Source organism: Spermophilus citellus (genome assembly GCF_964194105.1).
Source record: "Spermophilus citellus genome assembly, chromosome: 1".
NCBI lineage: Eukaryota > Metazoa > Chordata > Mammalia > Rodentia > Sciuridae > Spermophilus > Spermophilus citellus.
The window spans coordinates 266952787-266977144 of record NC_138182.1 but is presented as its reverse complement, the minus strand read 5'-3'; the positions used below and the strand labels follow the sequence as shown (position 1 = coordinate 266977144).

Genomic DNA, 24358 nt, shown 5'->3' with positions numbered 1-24358 from the left:
AACCCCCCAAAATTTTAAAAAATGTTTACTCTTTCTATTCTGAAACCATGAGGGCTCTTACACTGGAGAAAACTTAAAAATTTATAGCAAATTGTATATAATCTTAGGATGTATTCCAAATTTTTTTAAAAAATTATTTATTTGCTCTACTTTGCATACAAGCAGAGAAATGAAAAAATGTGCTCCATTTGTGTGCTATGAACTAAAATGCATTCTGCTGTCATGTATAACAATTAGAACAGAATTGTATAGTGTCCAGGGTGAAATTTTCTGGGTTCAAATCCCCACTTTTCCATCTGCTATACAACTTCAGCTAATTAGCTCTAACTGTTTGTGCTTTACTTTTCTCATCATTAACACGAGATCAAAATAATAATGATACCTCCTCCTTCATAGGGTTCTTGCTTGGAATAAGTGAATTAAAACATACTCAAGTATACATAATAAAAGTATTCCATGAGTTTTAACCCTTATTTTTTATTTATTAAAAAATTATAAATAAAATTTATAAAATTTTATTTATAAAATGGGAAACACTGATATTTACAATTTTATCCATTTTGATCTGGCCTTGGCTTTAAGAACTCTTGAACTCAAAACCCAGAGCAGCTTCCTCTAAGAGTGGATTCCCTGCCTTTAGAGATGTATTTCCTAACATTTCTCCATCGTGGGATGCTTATTCTCTTGGATTGTCAAATTATATGTAATGCCTTTTCATTAGCTATCTGTTTTCACATATACTCTAAGACTGCACTACAACTTTTCTACAATGCAGGAGATCCAGCCTTTTATTTTGTTTGTGGCTACTGGAGATACTTGAAGCCACAAGCAGCATTCACACTTAGAAGAAAGAAAAGATACATTCAACTAGCAGTTTGAAGTACACAATATGTCAAATACCCTAAACTGTTTTCATATGATAGACTCAACATTCCTTTCCTGTGTTCTGTTTTGTTTTGGTTTCCCTTTGGCATTTGTCAAATTAGTTACCTCCAAGTGAAACAACCTTTTATCAGTTTAACCTTAGACTTAGAAATACAACCAGTTAGTTTAGCTTAAAGGATAAATGACAACATTATAACATGATTTTTTTCATTTAAAAGGCCTTTTGTGTTTGCTAAAGACTTAAGTTCAGTTGCCCCTATGTTTTTTCCCCTAGGAGTAAACTCACACTTGGCTTCCTCTTCCCAGTACCCACAGAGATGAGAAAAAAGCCTTGGAAGGCGAGAACTGTCTCTTGACAAGGTTGCACAGCTGATATACTCACCTGAGTCAGTATTCTTTGCTCAAGTCACCTAAGGTTGACAATGGGTGTTGTGTGGATCTGGCAGGAAGTCAGGGTCAACATGGAACCAATCCCACCCCCTTGTTCTAAGAAGCCCACAAAAAGCCCACACTTCCCTGACCCTTGGACCAAACAAGACCAGGAAGTTTGGGTCCCAACCAACTCACCAACCTGCTTCAAGTACTGGATGGCCTGCTCATGGTTCCTCCTCAGCTGCTCAATCTGGGCAATTTCCTCATACAGACTAATCAGATCTGATGTGTCATTACCCTCGGTAGCAATGACATCACCAATTACCTTTTCAAAGTATGCCAGAGCTAGGTTCAACCTATGGATGGCCAATGAGGCTCTATAAGAAAAGGAATAAAAGTAGAAAGTCACTTACTTTGCAGACACAAGGAATTAATCCTAGGAACTAACAAATTTGACCTTTATATGTCAATCATTAGGGTGCCTGGCTCTGGAGCCAGCTTTACTATAAGTAAACTCCTATTATCCTGCATTTTACTCATCAGATTCTACTGCCTACATTCATTTAACCCATTAATATGTTGTGCCATCAACCAATTTTTATAAAAAATGGGAAAATGACATCCAACAATTCGCAAGATGGGATAATTTACTCAGAAACATACTCTCAAAAATCCAAATAAAAGTTTATCCCCTCTAGTTCTCTCCCTTTCAGGTAAAAAAAAGTTTCTGCTTTGTTTTGAATTAATTTGTTCATCCTCAGTTAAAGATGAGAAAACATTGCAACAATCCCTTTAAGGAGGTGGCTAAATAACTTATGGCACATTGTATACTAAAGTACTTTACAGAGTCCTGGTTTTTATAGATTAACAATGTGGAGAAATATTCAAAATGTGCTTAATTTTAAAAGCAAGATATAAAACTATGCATCTAATATGATTCTGAGATAGATCAGCAGACATCCAGCCAAAGTGTTCACAGTAGTTGTATCTGGGTGGAGGTACAACTGACTGTTATTTTCTTCTTCATATTCATTTGTATTTTCAAATTTCCTACAACAAAATTGGAAATATAACTTTTTTTAAAAAAAATAAGGATCAGGCTCTCATCAAGGTTTATCTTTCTAGAAACAACAAGGTACAATGAGAAAAACATGGATAGTTCAGAACTGGTTTTAATGGCTAATAGCTTTATCAAATGTCAGAAGCCTATGTTTTCTTCCAAATTAAGCATATAATTAAACACATTTAAATTACAAGGTTGGTGCAAAGATTAAATACTATATGTAAAATCACCTAAAATATAGCAGATACACATACAGTCATTATTACTTTCCCCTTATCCCTTGATGCACATTGAGGTGACTTTTTAAAATTATTTTACCTAAGGCATTCTAGCAATAGTTCCTCTTTTTCTTTTTAAGCTAGAAGGTTTATCCTTCCCCTGAAGATTAGGATTAATAATCAAAAGAGCACTGGTATGTTATCCAATCATTCTCTGTAAAAATAATTTTTTCCTCTAGTTGTATATGGATACAATGTCTTTATTTTTATGTGGTGCTGAGGAACAAACCCAGCACCCCACAATGCTAGGCAAGTGCTCTATCGCTGAGCTACAACCGCAACCCCATAAAAATAATTTTTTAATCAATCAGACCACTATTTCCCTTGACCATAAAAGCAGACTTATAGAATGACAATGGCTCTTATCAAGGGATTTCAGGGTGATATTAGCAAGTTGTCTGTCCTGAACATCCTCTTCAGTTTCCTTACCCTTAAATGGAAAAATGGACTTGGACTTGCCCTCACTAGATATTTGATTAATATCTAACAAAGTGTGATATCTAATATCAACTAAGTGTGGTATAAAAGGTGAGCTATGGATTCAGATGCTTTAGTTACAAACGTGGCGCTGATCTATTAGTGACAGAACTACTCTTTCTCTGATTTAAGCTTTCTGTGCCTTAAACATGTAAAATCAAAATAGTAAAAATATCTACCCTCATATGCGGTGGTGAGGACCGGATGAAATAAATTATATGTACTCAGAACAGTGTCAAGTACATAGTTGGTCTGCAAATATTCTAACACATAGAATAGTGCATGCACAAAATAGCTACTCAGTAAATATTGTGGACTGAATGAGTAAAATAAGCACTAGAATTCATTCTGAAAAAGGAACAAGGCTTTCTTTTGTATAAGGCAGAAAAACTTTAGCCACTGCCCCATGTTATAGCAGTAGACATTTACCATACTCTAATTTATGGACTTAAGTCAATAGTTTGATTTAGCTCTGGACATTCTTACATCTCCCCACTATTTCCTATTTGACTTTTAGATCCACAGTTGTTTAGAGGAGGCAGAGGTGATGAATGAATTTTATTTACTTACCATTTGGCCCGTTGGCCTACTGTGCCAAGTGCTAACAGTTTTGGAAATAGGTTGCTTTCAAGGATGTGAAGATATTTGAAAAATCTAGGGAACAGTATAAACTTTTCTCTCTCTCCTCTCTCCTCTCCTCTTCTCTTTCTCTCTCTCTCTCTCTCTCTCTCTCTCTCTCCTCTCTCTCTCTCTCTCTCTCTCTCATGATATGATGAGCCTACTCTCATTTCTAAATATTCTGATTCTCAAAGGGTTCCTATCTCAACTGCAAAAAAAAAAAAAAAAACAGTTAAGTCTTATTCTGGCTTGAACAAATTCCATTAACTTTGTTTCCACATGGAACAATACTTTCCTTAAAAAATGCACGTACTGTGCATAGCTTTCATGGCATCCAATTAATTCTCTCCATTAAGTGTTCCTTCCCTGTTAAGATATTATAATGTTAAAAGTAGGAGGAAATTCAGGGAAAAACATAATCAACCCTAGAATAAGTGTGAGAGGCAGTACACAGAAGGGCTAAGAGTCAATGAGTTCATATCACAGATCCAGCACTTACAAGATAGGTCACCTGGACAATTTGTTTAACCTCAGCCTTGGTCTCCATGCCCTCTCTCTAATGAGAGCTTAGTCATGCCAACTACATCAATGATGGTTGTGAGGATTAAGTAGTGTGGCAGTGCACATTAAAACTTGGAGCAGAGTATACATTTGATAAATAGAAGCCTCTTTTATTATCATGAGTTTCTGTTTTTTTTTTTTTAAACTATGAATATTTTTCTCCCCTTCATTAGAGCACAAAACAACGTGTAACTCCAGGCCTTATTCATAAGCTTCAGCTTCTCTACACCCAGATCTTACCTGCCTAAAGCTATTGTTAGGTCTTTCTCTGAGACGTATAATCCACATCCACAAATGCCTCTCTTAGTTAATCCTTTCAGTTCCTTCATTAGTCTGTCTGCCTTCTGCAGGTTGAAATAGGCCTCTCTGCCAGTGAAACAGTCAAGGCAAATTCCAGGCACACAAACTAACTGCCACTGCATAGGGACAGCAGTTGATAAGCAAACAAAAGGGCCCCTTGGGAAAATGAAGCAGTATTTGAAAATGGGTACTTAAATATGTGTGTATTCTTTGTCAAGAAGGAAGAATTCTCTGGAAAAAGCAGGGCCTTCAGTTTCCTGTGCAGATTGCCTAAATTCAGGTCTGCAGTGGATGGTAAGGGTTTGCAGGTGTGGATGGAAACAGTAAATTACACTAGATTTCCTTTAGCAGCATCTATTGCGTGACAACAGTTATTCATTTTTCCCAAGTTGTTTCATAGGAATGGTAAGAGAGGAACTAATTATGCTGAAAGGGACTTTCTGGGTCACTTAGAAAATCCAAGAAAGGCAGGTTTTTGGCCAGAGGCAAATAGCGGGGGGGGGGGGGGGGGGGGGCGGGGGGAATCCCCTCAATTCCCGAATACCCTTCTATTTCCCACATTTTCAGTAGCCCCCTGCTAAGAGCAGGATAGACGAAGGACACAAATCAGATTTCACAAGTTGAGCTCCAGAATTAAAAAGTGGAGAATGGAATGTGTAGAGAGAACATCATGATTATTCATGAACATAAGAGACCCTTAGCATCTTTCTGGTGGAGGCAGTAACTATAAAAATCACTTGCTTCTTGGGAGAGATGCTATTATAGTTTGGGTCTTAAATGTCCCCCAAGGTCCATGTGCTAAAGGCTTAGTTCTTAGCATGGTGCTACTGGGAGGTGGCAGAAGCTCTAAGAGGCAGGACCTAATGTGAGGTCACTAGAAGTGCACCTTTTAAAAAGATAGTGGACTCCAGCCCCTTCTCTCGTTTGAGGTTTTGCTCCTACCATGATGTGCTGTGTTGCCACAGGCCCAAAAGCAAAGAGGCCAATGGACTGAACTAAAACCTCCAAAACCTTCAAATTCTCCAAAATAAATTTGTCCATAAGCTGATGTATCTCAAGTATTTGTCAGAGTGACAGAAAGCTAACATGGCCACATATCACAGTCACCCTCTGGGGACATGGAGAATGACCTCTTTTATCTAATTTTCTTGGCTTCCAGTTTCACAGACGATATTTTCAACAGCATTCCAAAAAATCTAAAATAATCAAAAATCCATAAATAGTGGGTTTGAGCTGCACATTACAGTCATGTGGGGGACTTCTAAACATCTCAATGAATAAATACTTCTCAAACTTACTAAATCAAAAACTCCAGGTTGGGATCCATAGAGCAGTAATTCTTAAAATTTCCCAGGGAATTACAATGTGTAGCCTAGTTTGCCAAACTGAGACTTAAATTACTGCCCATTCTCTCCATTTTTACACTGCCACCACCACTGCTCACATCTGCATTGCTAATACTTATTTTCTTGTGTGCTCAATGAAGAGCACTTCAAACATGGAGAACTTTCAACGGCTGAGTGATATGTTATCCGATGGCTCAACTCACAGCTTGCAAGACTAAACATGGGAGGAAAATGCCTACCTTCTAGATGGAGACAGGCTTGGAGGGCTTGGAGGCTGGGATGCAGCTACAGGGACTTAATGTCACCTCCCACCCTCCCATGATGACCCTCCTGGAGGGTATACCCTGTGGTCCTGATCACCAGACCCTTCTGAAAATGAAAGGATATTGGTTCTGTAGGAGCCAGATCACCCCCAGAGTGTAGTTGAGCATGATCAGAGCTTCCAGGATTTCCTTTTTCTCCTTGTCTGAGGACGCATTTCCCTTCCAGGTCAACAGTATGTTCTTGGCAGATTCAGCATGTTTCTTGGCCTGAGCTGGGAGGCCTGGAAAAGTTAGAGAGCAGGTGGCAGGAAAAAAGATGTTAAAAAGTCACGTTCCAATCAAAGACATTCCTGGAGAGGAGAAGGTGGGCAGTATAGCTGTCATATAGTCATTAGTTCCTAAACCTGGCTGTGAATCAGGATTATCTAGAATGCTGGAAATTATCTAGAAATCTATAAAGAATATAGATTTCTGGGCTCCATCCAAGACTTCCTGAGTTGGAATCCCTAGAAGAATGGAGTCCAGAAACTTCTATTTTTAACCTCTCAAGTGGTCCTTACGCAGCCCTCCTGGCATTAGTCTGTGTACTTCAGTTTGGAAATCACTAATAGAGACAGGAGTGGAAGCTGAGAACCCCCTTCCCAGTTCTGTTGCTAGTACCATGTGATTCTTTCCAACCACAAAGCTTCTCCCCACTCCAAATGTCAAATGACAACAATAATTAAAGAAGCTGCCCCTTACCAGACACATGGAGATAGTCCAGGAACAAACTATGTTATGCCATAGAGTGCTGTGCTTTGAGCTTTCTGGAAAAGGCATTCTATAAATATAAAGCTTATGAATCCAATTATTTCCATCTGGACATTTTTTTTAAATCCAAGATGAAGCTAGTAATACAAATTGGTCACACACACACACACACACACACACACACACACACACACACACATAAAAGGAATCCAGTTTCTAAAGCAGTGAGGCCCTCACTAAGAAGACAAAGGGAATATACCAAACTCCAGCTAGACAGACTGGTAGGGATTTCTCCTTGTTCAAAGGCTAGTGTTCCCGAGTGCTTTCTAGAGCTGTCTGTCAAGTTAACAGAGGTAGACTTGGAAACATTCAGTGCACATCCTCATCTTCTAGCCTAACGTGTTTTTCCCTTTCCCTGACGGGAAGAGGGAAGCCCTGACAAAGAGAGGCCAGAAGAGGACATACCATCCTAGCTCTCTTTCACTCTATTAAAAAGTAATGCTGGTGTTCGCTTTCATATCTCTCTCTCTCTCTCTCTCTCTCTTCAGGCTCCTAGGGGCTGGTAAACATTTATCACTGTGCCCCTATTCCTCACTTCACACCTCTGGCCCAGGTCCTACACAGTTCCCCCTGCCTTTGGCCCTTGGTGTCTGATTTCACAGCATGGATTCAAGTCAAAGGCAATAGGGATAAATTGAAAGGATATGACCTTGATGCCTGCAGCCCTATATGTTCTAACGAGCAGGACCTCATTAATGAGTTACCACAATGCAAGGAAATGATGCCTCCTCTGTGAAAGCTCTAAATGTAATCCTGAACCAATCATTCTCTGTTGAACGCTCAGGGGTATCGTTTCTATAGGTCTTAACGGAGGAGAGAAATGGACTCCGTGGTTAAAGAGAAAGCTGTTAGCAAGTGACAGTGGTCCTCAAATTGCTCTGTGCAGATTCCTGGGCCACACTTCAGTGGTTACAGTTGATAAGCAACTGGGGAGAAAGCCATGAATTCACATTTACAAGAAGCAATAAGGTCTCAGGTGATAACCAAGAATTTACATTGGTCACATCTTAGGTGATATTAATGCAGGCTGTCTGAGGTCCACACCTGGATGGACACTGATTTAGTAAAATCTTTATATAAGAAGCGGGACTTGGGCTGGGGATGTGGCTCAAGCGGTAGCGCGCTCGCTTGGCATGCATGAGCCCGGGTTTGATCCTCAGCACCACATACCAACAAAGATGTTGTGTCTGCCGAAAACTAAAAAATAAATATTAAAAATTCTCTCTCTCTCTCTCTCTCTCTCTCTCTCTCTATCTATCTTTTTTTTTAAAAAAAAAAAAGAAGAAGCAGGACTTGTTTTTGAAGGGTACACAGGATTTTGACGGATGGAGAAGAAGAAGAGTTTCCACTTGGATTAAACAGACTAAAGGCATAAAAGCAGAATAAGCAAATGTATGTCTATGTGTGTGTGTGCACATACACACACACACACACACACATGCACGTATATGTGTATGAGGCTAAGGGGTTATAAGAATGTTAGGGAAGGTAGTAAGAAGACCACCCTGACTGAAGGATAACTTTTAATTTAAAGATATACAAAGTAAGCACTGGATATGTAAAATGAAGTCTTAGGTGCTTCTGTATTTATGTTACTATAACAGATTACCCAGGACTGGGTAACTGATAAAGAATAGAAACTTGTTTATTAAAGTTCTAATGTTGGAAATACCCAGATCAAGGTAGTGGCCTCTAGTTACTTGGGTTCTCTTACCATGTCCTCACATGGGGAAAGAGAGAGAAAGGGGCTCAGTTCTATGTGAAGCCACTCTTACAGGGGACTTAATCCCATTCATGAGGGAGGTGCACTCATGGCCTAATCACTTCTTCATGGTCTACTTCTTAACACTGTCACATTGTACACATGAATTTTAAAGGGGACACATCTAAACCACAGCAGATGTCAAGATGAAGAGGTTGGGTTGATTCTTTAGTCATTATAGGTCTCCAGAAAGAAAGCAGAAACTAGTAGACTACAGAAAACTCTGCCTGGGACCTGAGAAGCTGGAATTTCTACTTTACAAATCAAGACAATAAAGTGAGAAACAGAGTCTTTTGATCAAACAGGCTAGTTTCCACAACCAAGTGGGCCCTTGGGAGTATGTTATTAAGAATTGCAGCAACCAATTTCAGATGCTTCCCTGGGTTCTCAGGAGGAGTCAGGTGAACACCACACACATCAGCACAGCAGGACCCCTCTGGGCTCCTGAATGGGAAGCAAAACAATTGGCACTAAAGAGAGTGGCTTCAAGGCAGTCCTTGGAGGTTTGCAAGCCTGCCTCCTCCCTGCCAAAGTGCCCAGGGCTGGTTGTGAAATCTCAGGAGGTAACTTTCCTCTAAGCTTTGCAGCTGATTAACAATCCAGTTGGGTTCCCTGACTCCATGCTACCCTGACCCACACTGGGGTCCTTCTGATGAAAAAGCTGAGGTAGTGACCAATACGGCTTAAGCGAACTGATTTAAAACTACTTGCTATACTTTAAAGCAGGCCCTGAAGGGGAACATCACTCCTTTCACCCTCTGATGATCTACTCTGGTCCTCAGGTAGAAAGCATGGATTCCTATGGGTACATAGGGTATGTGTATAGGGGATGGAAATAAAAATTTCTCTACTATCTTTTTTATCTCATTCTTTTTTCTATTTTTACAAATGTTTATAATATTACATGGCATATCAATCAATACTGTTGTACATAATTTATAATAAATATACACATACAGAGAATGTTTGCTCAAATCTTTCAAGTGATGGGAACTAACTCACAAAAGGTTGGAGACAACTGTTCTAGACATGTTTTCCAACCTTTTTAAGTATAAAAGAGTCCTATTTATGTTTAAAAGAAGTTCACATGTCTTCTCCACTTTGTGATAATAATTACTTTTATGGCACATACTACTTAAGAAAATTCATGGCAAAAAGTACTATGAATTCATTATCAGCAACATTTTGAAATGAATTCACATTTTATTAACTGCAAAAACACCCTCTTTTATGCAAACTATCACTGTCTAAATGTTTATTTATAGGACTTATTATTGCACCTAATTAGGGAGCACACTACAGATTTGTGCTTTCCCCATCTCCAAGCCATACATCTTCAATCCTGGTATCTACCCTTAGATCAGTCATTTTCCTTTACTGGCCCTCTCAGACCAGAGATACCATCCTTTCCTCCTGGCACTGATAGTAACCAGAGAGGTTAAATTCAGAGTGGCAGCAAGGTCTGCTTCCAGAGCCTGAGATTCGGCAATTACCAAGAAATGTTGATGAACTGGCAAAATTGGTCCAAAGATTGTCCACTGAATATATCAATCATTTTACTCTGGTCTGGGTTAGAATTCTATCACTAATGTTAACTACAAGACTCAGGCCATAGAGAATTTGCTCAGAGCTACCTAGTCTTTGGAAGTTGCTACTGTTACCAGAAAACAGTCCGTTTTGATCATTGTTTATATTTAAAAAGTTGCTGTGGTACAGTGATTAAGAGACCAGGTATCAAGTCAAACTTCTCAGATATAAATCCTAGCTTATCCACTTAGTAGTATTCATGTAGTCTTGAACAAGTTACTTATCTACCTGTACCTCAATTTACCCACCTATAAAATGGCAATGAAAATGTCTATCTTGGAGAGTTGTTGCAAGGATTAATTTAATTCAAAAAAAGAGATTAAGTAGTGCCTGAATTAAATAAGGTTCAAGAAACACTAGTTATTATTATTGCCAGGGTCCATTTCTCTTATGGAGTAACTATTATGTTTGTCCTTATTTTAGACATTTTTCATAGTACTGCTTATAGAATCTCTGAGAAAAGGCAGCATTCTCACAATACTTCAGGTAGGTAATAAACTCCTTGAGGGCTAGATTTTGTGTTTTTTTCTTTTTTTTACTGTTGAAAATTTTTAATCAAATGAATTTCTAAAGGCAGACACTCAAAGTCCATGTTCTTTCACTCCATTAAAAATTATTGGTGCATTCTGATTATACATATTATTGGGATTCACTGTGACACATTTGTCCACGTACATAACAATTTGATCTATTTTATTCCCCAATATCTCCCTTTCCCCTCTTTGTCCCTCCATTTGATCCTCTTCCTCTGCCTTACTGTTTTTCCTTCTATTTTCACTAGATATCTTTTCTTTTCCATTTTTTTCCCTCTCTAGTTTGACATATGATAGAAAGTACATGACCCTTCCTTGACTTTCTGAGTCTGGCTTATTTTGCTTAACATGATTTTGTGGATTTTAGAATTCTCTATTCTTTCTGTACCTGACTTTTAGACAGAGTTCATAACTTGTACTTCTTTTCTTGGATTTTGTAAAAAAGTTCTGAATGCATAGAAAGTTCCCAGTAATAACAGGCTAACTGATTGATCTATTGCTTCATTAATAATAATCAAAACAGCAGGAAACTACTTGTCCACATTAATGTATTCCCCTTCCTGAACATCTGAAAACAGTTCACCACTGGGGGCCAAACTGCCCTGGTGTTCTCTGCCTGCCCTTTCCACAGAGTTCCCCAGGGCAGCAACAAGAGTTTCACTGCTAGCATCCCTAAGTCTGTCTCACCACAACAGCTATTTGACATGCTCTGCTTTACAAGGACTTCATGTTCTCTTTGGAACCCCATCCCAGCAGTTTTAAAACCATTTTTAAAAATGCTCAAACTCTTTAATCTAACTGGCTTCTTCCTCTCTATCTAAAATCTTTCTGCATCTTCTCCTTTTGTAAATAACCTTCCCTTGTCTTTTCTGCCCTTTTATTTTTCCCTCCTTCCTTTCAATATGTATTATGTAGAATATTAGTCTAGTCACCAGCCCCTGTTCCTTGGACTCTTCTGGGAACTGGCTTCTGCTCCAGTCATTGTGGGAAGCCTGTTCTCCTGAGGTCCCCTTTAAGACCTCCTCAAAAATAAATCTAATTATGATTCTCAGTCCCAGACCTTGCTGCAGCATCAGATACCCTTATTTGTTGGAGGTGGAGGTACTGCATCCACTTGGACCTTTATAAACCTTCTCTAATTGAGCCTTTGCTGACTTTTTTGGTAATGGTCTTTGGGTTCATTGTTCCATTCATGGGCCCATTTTCTTCTTCTTTCTGTCTCTTCTGCTTCTCTCTTTGCCTCTCCGAGTTTATTCAAGTCCATTAACTTCACACTTATCCTCCATGCTTAGCATTCCCATTCCCCTTTCCAGCTGTGTTCTCCAGCAGTCCTCCACACTTAGGATTTTCTTTCTCTCAAGTTTTGGTCCCAAATGTCGAACAATTAGTAAAACTTTATCAGTGAGTTTCCCTATTGCAATTCAAAATTAATACATCAAAAACTAAACACGATTTCCTCTTCGAGTCTACTTCCTTTTAGGACCTATCTCTGAAAATGGCACCCTCAGGGGCCTAAGTCTTCAACTTCACTTTAGAGTATCACTTCTATACAACTTCAATTTAAAAAATATTCCTACCAATTCTTTCTTCACTGTCTTCCTTATAATAATCTTTTTGAATAAGTAATTTCTCTAGGTTGAAAAGTTAAAATTACATGAAAAGGTAAACATTGAGAGGCATCCCTTCCAACCCTGTTTCTTTTCACCATAATCACCCTCTAAGTAACTTTTTTATTTCATTCCTGTATATCCTTCACTGCATCTTCTTCATGTAAATATAATCCACATTCTCATTTCTCTCTGCCTCTTTCTTATAAAAAAGAATCATGTTGTAACACTGCTGCAGTGTTCATTTCCTTTCCCCTAAAGATGCATCCAGGAGATCTCTCTCTAGAAGTATACAGAGGTTCCTCATGCTCTTTTTAAAACTGTTGTTGTGTATATACTGCTTCCCCATTGATCGACACCTGGTTTTTGCAATTTTTTACTACCATAAAAATGCTGCAAAGAATAATCTCGTCCATATATTATATGTGTATATTTAGGAAAGATGCCCAGAAGTAGGATTTCTGGTTTAAAAAAATAAATGTATCCTTCCTTCATTGGCTCCTTACTTTGTTACCAGTTCCTTGTCATTAGCCTAGTTTTAGACTTAGGTGACTGAGATAGTTTTCACTTTAGCTCTAATTACTAGACTAAATATTAAAGTACACTTTGATATTTTCACCATCCTGATGGAAAATCTCTAATAATCCTCCCTCCATACCAAATAAATTACAAATTCCTTTACCCATATTTACAGTTTCACTGTGGTCTACCCCATGTACCCTCCCTTCCGGGTTCATCTTCCCAGCCCAATTCTTATGCAGCATGCTGCTTCCTGCTGTCTGAAGAGACACTGCATGTTCCTTCTACATGCCTTTGCTCACGTCCTTCTCTTTGACTAGAAATATCCCACCTTTCTTCTGCCACCCAAACACAATTTACTTTTTACAGTCCTGCTTGAATGCTGCCTCCTTCCTGAATCTACTAATTAATTACCATCTTAGCCAGGAATAACTTCACCCAATTTTTCAAAACCCTTTATTTAAACCAATTACATGACATTTATCTTAAAATGTCTTCTATTACAGGTCTATAGTAGTTCATTTCCACAATTGGTTGTAAATTCTTTGAGGGTTTGTACACATTATATTTCCCCAAGTACGCTTTATAATACTTCACATACATGCTTCTCACTACACCTTCATGGAAAACTATTTATCAAGAGAAATCAGCCTTTGGGCTTGACTCCCTATTCCAATGTTGGAAAAGGCTGAGAGGGAAATGAGGAGCCCAGATCTGATAGCTGTAAAACATGAGCACGTGCAGTGAGGCATGAACGCAGATGCACACGTCCCACCCACACAGGAAGCTGGCTCTTACATTCTGTCCATTTTAAAGCAGTTACAGGATTAATGACAACAAAACTAAGTGGAACTCAGCAAGAATTTTATCCCTCTAAAAGGTTTGTAATTTTTCAAATCCTTGTTTTATTCCATGCACTATACCCTGGGGGAAAAAAAAGGAGAGAAGAAACTGGGTAAGGACTACAACTGCGATAGAAGCCACTGAGCTAGCTTCAAGGAAAGGTCACAATCATCATCTATTCTAGAAGCACTCTAGGCTGGGTATTAGAAACGCTGGGATCAAGTCTAGGCATGGGTATACTATGTGAGTACTTCATTTAACCAGAAAGCTGTTTGTCCATCTAGAAAAATGAAAAACCTTCTTCTCTCCAACCTTTTATCCCAAATGGAGTTCTCCATTCATGTAGCAGAGAGAAAAGGATGTCCTCACCATCTTCAGTGATATGACCTGCTTACCTATTTTGACTTAATTTAACTAAAAAAAACTCAAAGTCAGTTTGTGGTTGATCATAGAAAGGGTAGATTTCAGAAGATGCAAGATAAGCTCCTTCCATAGGCCTACCATAGTAATCTACCCACACCAAAAGCAGTCCAGTTCAGATAAGTCTTCCTCCCAAACACTTACCTCTCTAGTTTAAGTTGTCACGACCTCAAGTCTAAATCAGAGCAAAAGCCTTTTTGAATTTGGGTTCTTCAGGGCCCAAGGAGTGTTCCATGCCAAACCAATTGTCAACCCCGTGGTTCTCTCTGGCCTTTACCCTATCTGACCTCTCTCTATTACCTACAGCTGCTGAAACCAACTGCACTTCCTTTTGAAATCCTCTTCCCTCAGCTTCCATGATTCTTATATTTCCTTTGTTCCTCTTTTGTTATCCATTCCTTCTTGTCCTCGGGTCTTATGCCCTTTGCCCTCTTCCCCTCTCATTCTATACACATTTTCTGATCAAAATCATTCACTCCTATGGTCTTAACTTGCTACCTGATTCTTCCCAAACTAACATCTTCTCTGAGCTCTACATCCACTTTTCAGCAGTCTACTGAATAACAAGCCTGTCTGAAACCATACCCAGCAGCTTCTTTTCCCTTCCTCTATCAACCTGCTCTTCATTTTTAATTTTTTATATTTATTTATTTAGGTGCTGGGAATTAAACCCAGGACCTTGTGCATGTTAAGCATGTATTCTACCACGGAGCTATATACCCTCAGTTCCCAGTCTTAGTCTTTAATTCTCCATTTCAACTAATAGATCAGGACATACTATTTCAATTCTTCCATGTCCTTCCCACTCCATAATGAATTGATCATTAAATGTCACCAATTCTACATTTTAAGTTATCTCATTTGCATTCTAACTGCCGTGGTCAATGCCCTCATTTTCATCCATACAGGATAACAGACTGACTGATCTTCACCTCCACTTTCTCCACCAGTCTAACCTAAAGTTTCTCACTTAACAACACAAGCTAGATTATATTACATCATCAATGCTCTCATAAAACCTCCTCAAACATCTTGATATCTGGGCTCAAATTACCTTTTCAGTTTCACTTCCAGTCAAAACCTGTCTGTCCTAAGATATCTTCTGTTCTAAACTGAATCCTTAAGTCTACACAGAACCTACTGTCTGTGTAAGGACTTTCCCTCTCTCAGTTCCTACTCCTCAGATCCACACATACAGGGCCAACTTTGTATATTATACCATTCTCCTCAAAAATTTACTTGGAGCTACACTCATCCTTCAAAGACAGAACAAATACTACCTTCTCTCTGAAACCTTCCCTGACCTTCCTCAGTGGCAGCACCACTGATTAATATCCCCTGGAACTTTGTTTCCACCACTATTGTGAGGTCCTGTTATAAGACCCTGTAAGCTCTCAAGGCATAGGGACTACTCGTATTCATTTATGTATCCCCAGCACCGAGCACAGTCCTACCAGGCTTGTAAAAGGAGTTCTAAAAGTGTTAAAGTGGTACTCTTGCCATTAAGGCAGTGCTTTTAAAAAAATATATATATATTTTTAGTGGTAGATGGATACAATACCTTTATTTTATTTATTTATCTTCTTATGTGGTGCTGAGGGTTGAATTCAGGGCCTCCCTCGTGCTAGGCAAACCCAAGGCAGCACATTTTTGAGGAAATCAGTTTGAATGGAATACAGAGATCCAAATAAGGAGGAATAAAGCCCCAATAGAGGAATATTTCTTTTTGTTGAGGACCTTTCTTGTATCCCTCAAATCTCACAGATAGGTGGCTACCTGCTCTTCCAGTAAGTGAGGAATCCCTCCTTCTCTTGGCACAAAATAGATGTTCTAACATGGCCTATAACTCACAGCACCACCATTCCCAACCACGTGAGAACTTACCACATCAATTAATCTAAAGTTAAATTAAAAACAAATGAATGTAAAAGGGCCTAAGGATCCCTAAGAAGGAAAATGTGTTGAGATTAATACCTGAGAAGTGAATTCAATTTTAACTTTATCCAACATTCTGAATTTTGACATCTAAGATCATTACAGCCCACGTATATTGGTTCTCCTTCCTTTTAAATCCTCAAATTTCTTAAGTCCTTAAATCACTTGGGCTATACCCCACTTCAGACTGATGACACTAGAAAAAGCCACAGGCAAGCAATTTATATCTATCAAGCAATAACATGCTGATACATATTGTGTACAAGGACATATTCTAGATTGAGAACTGGTCCCTGCTCTCAAGAGGCTTCTATTTCAGAGGCAGAGGCATTTAAACAAAGGGCATATGAATAAAGTATAGTGAATTCCATAGTAGAAGTAAAAACAGTCCATATAGGGAGACATGGTTGGTCAAGGGCCAAGGATCAAGTGGCCATGACCCTTGTTCTAAAAATGGGTTCTTGCCTCAGTCTGTCAACAAATATATAAGGAGTCTCAACTCTAAAGTACCTTTCTTCATGTAGCTTTCACTTGAGTTCCAGTTTTAGTAAATAAATCCCATCTTCTACCCCCAAACCACAGTATCTTCCAGAAACATAACTTCTAAAGGATGAGGCCCTGACTTTCTCTAAGCCAGATCTTCTAAAACTTGAATTCAGTTTTTAGAATTCAAATTCGATTACTGGGTCTGCTTCCCTGGTGCTGGGAGTACACGTATCTTCCTATATTTTCCCTATTGATCTGTGGCTGGAAACCCTGCTTCAGTGTCTTGTTTATAAACTAGGGATAATAACAGTAGCTCCATCCAAGATATATTATAAAAACTTAATAAAACTACCTTTGAACATGTCAAATACTCAATAACTATCATTTTCTTTATTATATTTATTACTAAGATTTGCTGTCTGCCTTATCCATGGACTCTCAATTCTCTTGATGAGAGACCCTGTCTCAAAATAAAAATAAAAAGGGCTGGGGGTGCAACTAAGTGGTGGAGTGCCCCTGCGATAAATCCCTAATACTACACACACACACACACACACACACACACACACACACACACACACACACACAATCTCCTAAGTGTCTCTGAGAATTAGAAACAACCAAAAAACCATTATATTGCCAAAATAAGAGGAAGGTACCCTCTCAGTCATCTCCACCCCCAAGGAGTTGTGTATAGGTTCATTTTGGCTTCATAAGCTGTCCCACCCAGATCCAGCTGGGGAACCAAGTACCTCTTAGTACCAGGTAGCCATAAGCCAGGTTGGTCAAAGCCTGTGCACATTTCCAGTGTTCTTCCCCAAAAGCAATTCGAGAAAGGATGACACACCGAATCAGCTCCTTGTTTGCTCGGATAGTCTGTAAAGAGCAAAAAAGTCATTGTGCTTTTGGGAAAGGAGGAAAATCTCTGTCATGTCACTAGAAGACAGGACTAAATTTGCATTCTATCATTTGCTTCTTCTCACATCCAACCCATGAAGTCCAGGCAGCTCCACCTTACTGCTGTATCCTAAAACCAAGCTCTTCTCATTTCTGCCTTGCATACCTAGTCTCAGCCACACTCATCTTTTACCTGGCTGGCTAATAAGAGCCCCTTCTAACTGCTGCCCCTCTTGTCTTCCACAGTCCATTTTATACATAATAGTCACAGTGACTTCTTTTAACTTCTTATCATGAAAAACTTCAATGGCAATATGGAGAATGAATCACCCAGAATCATCCGTTATTTACTCATGGTCAATCCTATTTCATATCTATATTCCTCATCCATACACCCTTGCCTTTTATTGTGTTTAAGCAAATTAAAGGCCTTTTTACATTTCATCAAAAATATCTCATAAGCCAGTGTGGGCTCTAATCTGTGCATGTCTATAATCTCAATGACTTGAGAGCTGAGATGGGAGGATTGCAAGTTTCAGCAAATTACCAAGATCCTGTCTCAAAATAAAAATAAAACGGGCTGGGGTGCAACTAAGTGGTGGAATTCTCCTGCATTAAATCCCTAATACTACACACACACACACACACACACACACACAATCTCCTAAGTGTCTCTGAGAATTAGAAACAACCAAAAAACCATTATATTGCCAAAATACTAGCAATAATTCTTTAATATCACTTGAAATAGGTAAAAAGACAGGGAGTGGTGGAGTAAAAGGCTACTTTAGAAATCTAATATTTTTAGCAAAATTTTGTAGAGGGACACAATACCTTTATTTTTATTTATTTATTTTATGTGGTGCTGAGGATCGAACCCAGTGCCTTACGTGTACCACTGAGGTACAACCCCAGCCCATTTTTAGCAATTTTTTTTAGAGGAGGGGGGAGAGAGAGAATTTTTTAATATTTATTTTTTAGTTTTTGGTGGACACAACATCTTTATTTTATTTTTATGTGGTGCTGACGATCGAACCAACCCAGTGCCCCGCGCATGCCAGGCGAGCGCACTACCGCTTGAGCCATATCCCCAGCCCTTTAGCAAATTTTTAATGATCACACATGCTGAGGTCAGTCTCTTTTAAATTTTTTTTAATTTGTTCCTTTTAGCTATACATGACTGTAGAATGTATTTTGACATATCATACATATCTGGAGTATAACTTTGCATTTTTATGGTTGTACATGATGTGGAGTTACATTGGTCATGTATTCATATATGAACACAGGATAGTTATGTCCGACATTATACTGTCTTTTTCATTCACATCCCCTCTCCCTTCCCTACATTCCCTTTTGTCTAATCCAGTGAATTGTTATTCTTCCTTCCCCCATTGCTTATTGTGTGTCAGCATCCACATATCAGACAGAACATCCAAACTTCGGTTTTTTGGGGATTGGTTTATTTCACTTAGCATGATATTCTCCAGTTCCATCCATTTCCTGGCAAATGCCATATTATTCTTCTTTATGGCTGAGTAACATTCCATTGTGTATATGTACATTTTCTTTATCCATTTATCTGTTGAAGGGCACCTAGGTTTGTTCCATAGCCTAACTATTTCGAATTGAGCAGCTATAAACATTGAAATGGCTGCATCATTGTAATATGCTAATTTTAAGTTCTTTGGATTTAGGCCAAGGAATGGGATAACTAGGTCAAATGATGGTTCCATTCCAAATTTTCTGAAGAATCTCCATACTGCTTTCCAGAGAGGTTGCTCCAATTTGCAGCCCCACCACCAATGTATGAGTGTACCTTTTCCCCCACATTCTCCCCAATATTTATTATTACTCATATTCTTGATAATTGCCTTTCTAACTGGAATGAGATTAAATTTTAGTGTAGTTTTAATTTGCATTTCTCTAATTGCTGGTGATGTTGAACATATTTTCATATATTTGTTGACCGATCATATTTCTTCTCTTGTGAAGTGCCTGTTCAGTTCCTTTGCCCATTTATTGACTGGGTTATTTGTTTGTTTGTTTGTTTGTTTGTTTGGTGTTAAGTTTTTTGAGTTCTCTATATATCCTAGAGATTAATGCTCTATTTGAGGTGCAAATGGGAAAGCTTTTCTCCCATTTTATAGACTCTCTGTTCACATTCTTGATTTTTTCCTTTGCTGTAAAGAAGCTTTTTAGTTTGATATCATGCCATTTATTGATTCTTGATTACATCTGTTGTGCTTTAGGAGTCTTGTTGAGGATTCAGTTCCTAAGCTGACATGATAGAGTGTTGAGCCTACTTTTAATTTTAGTAGGCACAGGGTCTCTGGTTTAATGTCTATGTCCTTGATCCACTTATTATTGAGTTTTGTGTAGGGTGAGAGATACAAGTTTAATTTCATTTTGCTACATATGGATTACTAGTTTTTCCAGCACCATTTGTTGAAGAGGCTATCTTTTCTCCCATGTATGTTTACAATGCCCTTGTCTAGGATGTATGTTTGTCTCTGTGTCTTCTATTCTGTTCCACTGGTCTTCATGTCTGGTTCTGTGCCAATATCAGGCCATTTTGGTTACTATTGCTCTGCAGTATAATTTAAGGTTTGGTATTGTGAAGCCTCCTGCATCACCTTTCTTGCTAAGAATTGCTTTGGTTCTCTTTGTTAAAGGATACCAGATACTAAATAATGAAGGCTAGAATTTGAATATACCATTTTGTAGTTCCTAATTAATTAATGATTCTAGGCAGTGATAATTAATAGTTGCCAACATCACAAAAACAGAGTCAACTAGATAATGTGGTGAAATACACAATGCCATCTGTAATATACTATTGCCAAAAAATTGAACCTGAGTCTCATAAATCTACTAGAACCATAAAAAAAAAAAGAATTGCTTTGGCTATTCTGGGTCTCTTATTTTTCCAAATAAATTTCATGACTGTTTTTTTATTTATATGAAGGATATTATTGGAATTTCAATAGTAATTATATTAAATATGTATAGTGTTTCTGGTAGTATGGCTATTTTGACAATATTAATTTGGCCCACCAAGTACATGGGAGATCTTTCCATCTTCTAAGGACTTCTTCAATTTCTTCCTTTAGAGTTCTATAGTTTTCATTACAGAGGTCTTTTACCTATTTAGTTAGATTGATTCCCAATTTTTTTAGGCTATTGTGAATGGGATACTTTTCCTAATTTCTCTTTCAGTTAATTCATCACTGATGTATAGGAACACGACTGATTTATGGGTGTTAATTATACACCCTGCTACTTTTCTGAATTCACTTATGAGTTTTACACTTTTTCTAGTGGAGTTTTTGGGTCTTTTAGATATAAAATTGTGTCATGGGCAAATAGGGATAGTTTTTAGTTCTTTTCCTATTCATATCCTTTAATTTGTTTCTTCTGTCTAATTGTTTTGGCTAGAGTTTCCAAGACTAAGTTGAATAGAAGTGGTGAAAGAGGACATCCCTGTCTTGTTCCTGTTTTTAGAGAGAATGCTTTAAATTTTTCCCCATTTAGAATGATGGTGGCCTTGGATTTATCATATATAGCTTTTACAATATTGAGGTATGTTCTATATCTCTAGTTTTTCTAGTGTTTTGAGCATGAATGTTGAGTTTTGTCATGAGGTCAGTCTGTTGTGTCTCTCTCTTTTCATCATAGGCTTCATCTCTATCCATACTATTTTTTTTTCCTATCGCATTATTTGTTGAAGAAACTGGGCCTCTTTCCTCTAGTATTTGCTACAGGGGTGAATTTTGTTGACTGCCTCCCAATGTTGTCATTCAACATTCCCTCCATTATCTGTTCTGCATTTATACTGGTAGTTGGATTTAGAAGTTTGGTCAATCTTAGCTTTGAGTTTTTTACTTCATATGTATGATATATCCTTCCATCAGAATATAACTACCATCCAATTGTCTCTCTCTTTTCTTTTTAGCACAACTACATGGGCCAATGAAAGATTATAAAATTCTCATATCATAATTCTGTCATTCTTTCTTCATATCTTAGCTGGAATAATTCTACATGGAGAAATTTCTCCTCATGTATTTTCATAGTTTTAGAACAGTTTGTATTAGAAAGGCAGGATACCTGGTTTTTATTTTTATCAGCTTTCAAAACAATTTCATTCATTAGCATCCTCTAAAAGTGACCAAATACTTTATTATAATAAATTTATAAAATTTTAGACATATTTTATGTGCCAGTGTAATCTTTTAAAATGGATTAGATCATGTGACTCTCCTGTACAAAACCCTCCATAGCGTCTCACTCTTTTATTTTTAATGGAACCCAAAGTTCCTACTATGGCCTCTAATACTCTATTTAATATGACCCAACCCTAATCACCTCATTCATTTTCTACCTCTTTCTTCTTCTCCTCTTATTCGCCTATGATAACTACTATGACATGAATGTGTCAACCTAATTTCAAGGTAGAATTTTTGCATCTACTATAATCTCTTCTTGGAGCACTCTTTTACATAGTTCAGTCTCCTGTTTTTTTTAATTTTGTTCAACTAATGAGGTCTTTCTTGGCCACCTTTCTAAATTACCTTTCTCTGCATCACTCACTGTTCAATTACTGACTTTTTTCTTCATAGCACTCACTCCTAGTTCATATTATATTAGCTATGATCTTTATTTGTCTATTATCTGTCTTCCTTGAACAAATAAGCTTATTCCTCATGTTCAACTCCTTTATGCCCAAGGCACAGAGGAGATTCACATTCAATATTTGCTGAATGAATCACTCTAAGGTTGGGGTGGAGGAAAGAGCCCCTCTGCCACTGTGAAGCTGATGGGCAGAGCTCCAGAAACCACAGAACTATACCTTCAAGTCACGTGTTTCAGTGACTTTACAAACATGATCATTTATTGGCTGCACAATTCAACAGACTCAGGCATTTATTTTTTGGTGAAATGAAAATAGCACTATGAGGAATAAAAAGTGCAAAGTTTTAGCCTTGGTTCTAATATTTACTAATTACGTTTTTTTGAGATAGATCATCCTGATCATAGTTTTCTTTTCTGAGATTGGAAACCAATACTATCTACCTTAGAGAGTTATTATAAGAAAAAAGTCAGCATCTATGTGACCTAAATTTGTTAAGCACTATCTAAATGAAAATATTAAGTTCCATTTTGAGGAAAAGGCATAATACCATGAAAAAATCACAGAAATGGGAGCCCAAAGCTTTGAGTTATACCTGACTCTGGACAGTCTGTATTTATCCCCAAACTCTTGTGCTCAAGGAAAAATGATCCCACCAATATGGGCTTAGAGTTCACCCCAATGTTGCTGCTGCTGGTGGTGGTACTCCCTTGCCCTTCTGGTTGGTCTGTGAGTTCTGAGTTGGGTTACATTTCACTCCTAAGATCTAAATCTTTGTTATTACTCAAACTGGCTAAGGAGTTGTCAAGCCTCCAAAGCTCACACTTGGAAATCATGACAGACAAAATGGTTTCCTAGTTTGGATGTGTGACATACTAATAGGTCCAGCCATGATAGTCTTTTGCAAGGTTTCTAGATAATTTATAGAGGTAAGCTTATAGGTGTCCATCTTGAAGAGGTATCAGTTCCTATGATATGCCTCTGAGGTGCCTCTCAGCCCTTATCTGCAAGAGAACACATTAACTCTGAAACCATTATTTCCTCTTGACCTGGAACAGACAAGAAGTCAGTATATGAACTCTGTTGATAAATCAGGCCTAGAAGCAAGCTGATGTCTGTGTTCTAATAATAAAAGTCAATATGTTGCTGTCTCACGATCCTGGGTTTTGAACACTCTTGCTTACACACTGGCTCAAAGATCTTAGATCCCAAGGTGTTGACTCACTCTTAGAAATGAATACCTAAACTCTTTGATCTCTGACACTACTCCCTCCTGCTTCTGGTCTTTTGGGTGTTTTATGATTCCACTGTAACCACAAGCACCCTACCCATATCCTTTACAGGCCTCAACCTAGACTCCTGCTTGGCTATCCTTGTTCTTAGCCTCCTGCCTTGATATCTTGGCCCTCTAGTAATTTCCCAAGTGGTATCATCCTGAAACCTTCCAGGAGAAATCTTAAAAATTAATTAATCAAATTTAATCCTATGGCAACTGGAAGAGGCAAATTAATTCTTAGTTTAAAGCTAGGAGCACAAATGTTCCAGGGAGGAATAGATGGTGAACCCTGTGGGGAATTGGAAGGTGGGTTGGCTACTCAACCGTTCCCTGATTTTCTTCCCATTTACAAAGAAATGTAGCATTTCATTTTATTTTGTGTGCTTCATTCTGCCTACAGTGAATGCAGAGATTCTCTAACCATGGGCATATTATTTTAATTCACTTTTTTATAACTTTATTCTATTTATTTATATGTGTTGCTGAGGATTGAACCCAGGGCCTTACACATACACAGCGAGTACTCTACCGCTGAGCAACAACCCCAGCCCAATGGGCATATTTTTATGTGGAAACAGAAACAATTTTTATCTTACCAGTTTTTCCTTAATCAGCTGAGTTATTTTCTTCTGGGACTGAACTAGTTTTTCTTTGGGAAGAGACATATAGTCTGTGCTTATCTCCTCCTCCTGGACTGCAGGATCTTCTTCACTCTCTTCAGACCCATAAGTGGGGTACAACTCATCTGTCTGCTGTTGTGCTGGGATGGGGGTTTGCTGTGACCTGTGGGTATGAGAGGGACATGGAGTCAGACTTCACAAACAAGAAAAAATTGAAGGCTATAGTACTCCCAACTGGAGGATAGTGACATGTTTTCTATATTAAAC

General features: G+C 38.2%; 1 protein-coding gene across 1 annotated transcript in view; it reads right to left on the bottom strand.

The window, feature by feature from the left end:
• TTC23L (tetratricopeptide repeat domain 23 like) overlaps positions 1–24358 on the bottom strand; it is a gene marked incomplete at its 3' end in the record, with an annotated part of 47872 nt that overhangs the window by 17794 nt on the left and 5720 nt on the right. Inside the window, 5 exon segments of the mRNA XM_081296465.1 lie at positions 1457–1634; positions 4495–4619; positions 6263–6444; positions 17418–17541; positions 24068–24254. Coding sequence (XP_081152591.1) covers positions 1457–1634; positions 4495–4619; positions 6263–6444; positions 17418–17541; positions 24068–24254 — 796 coding nt within the window.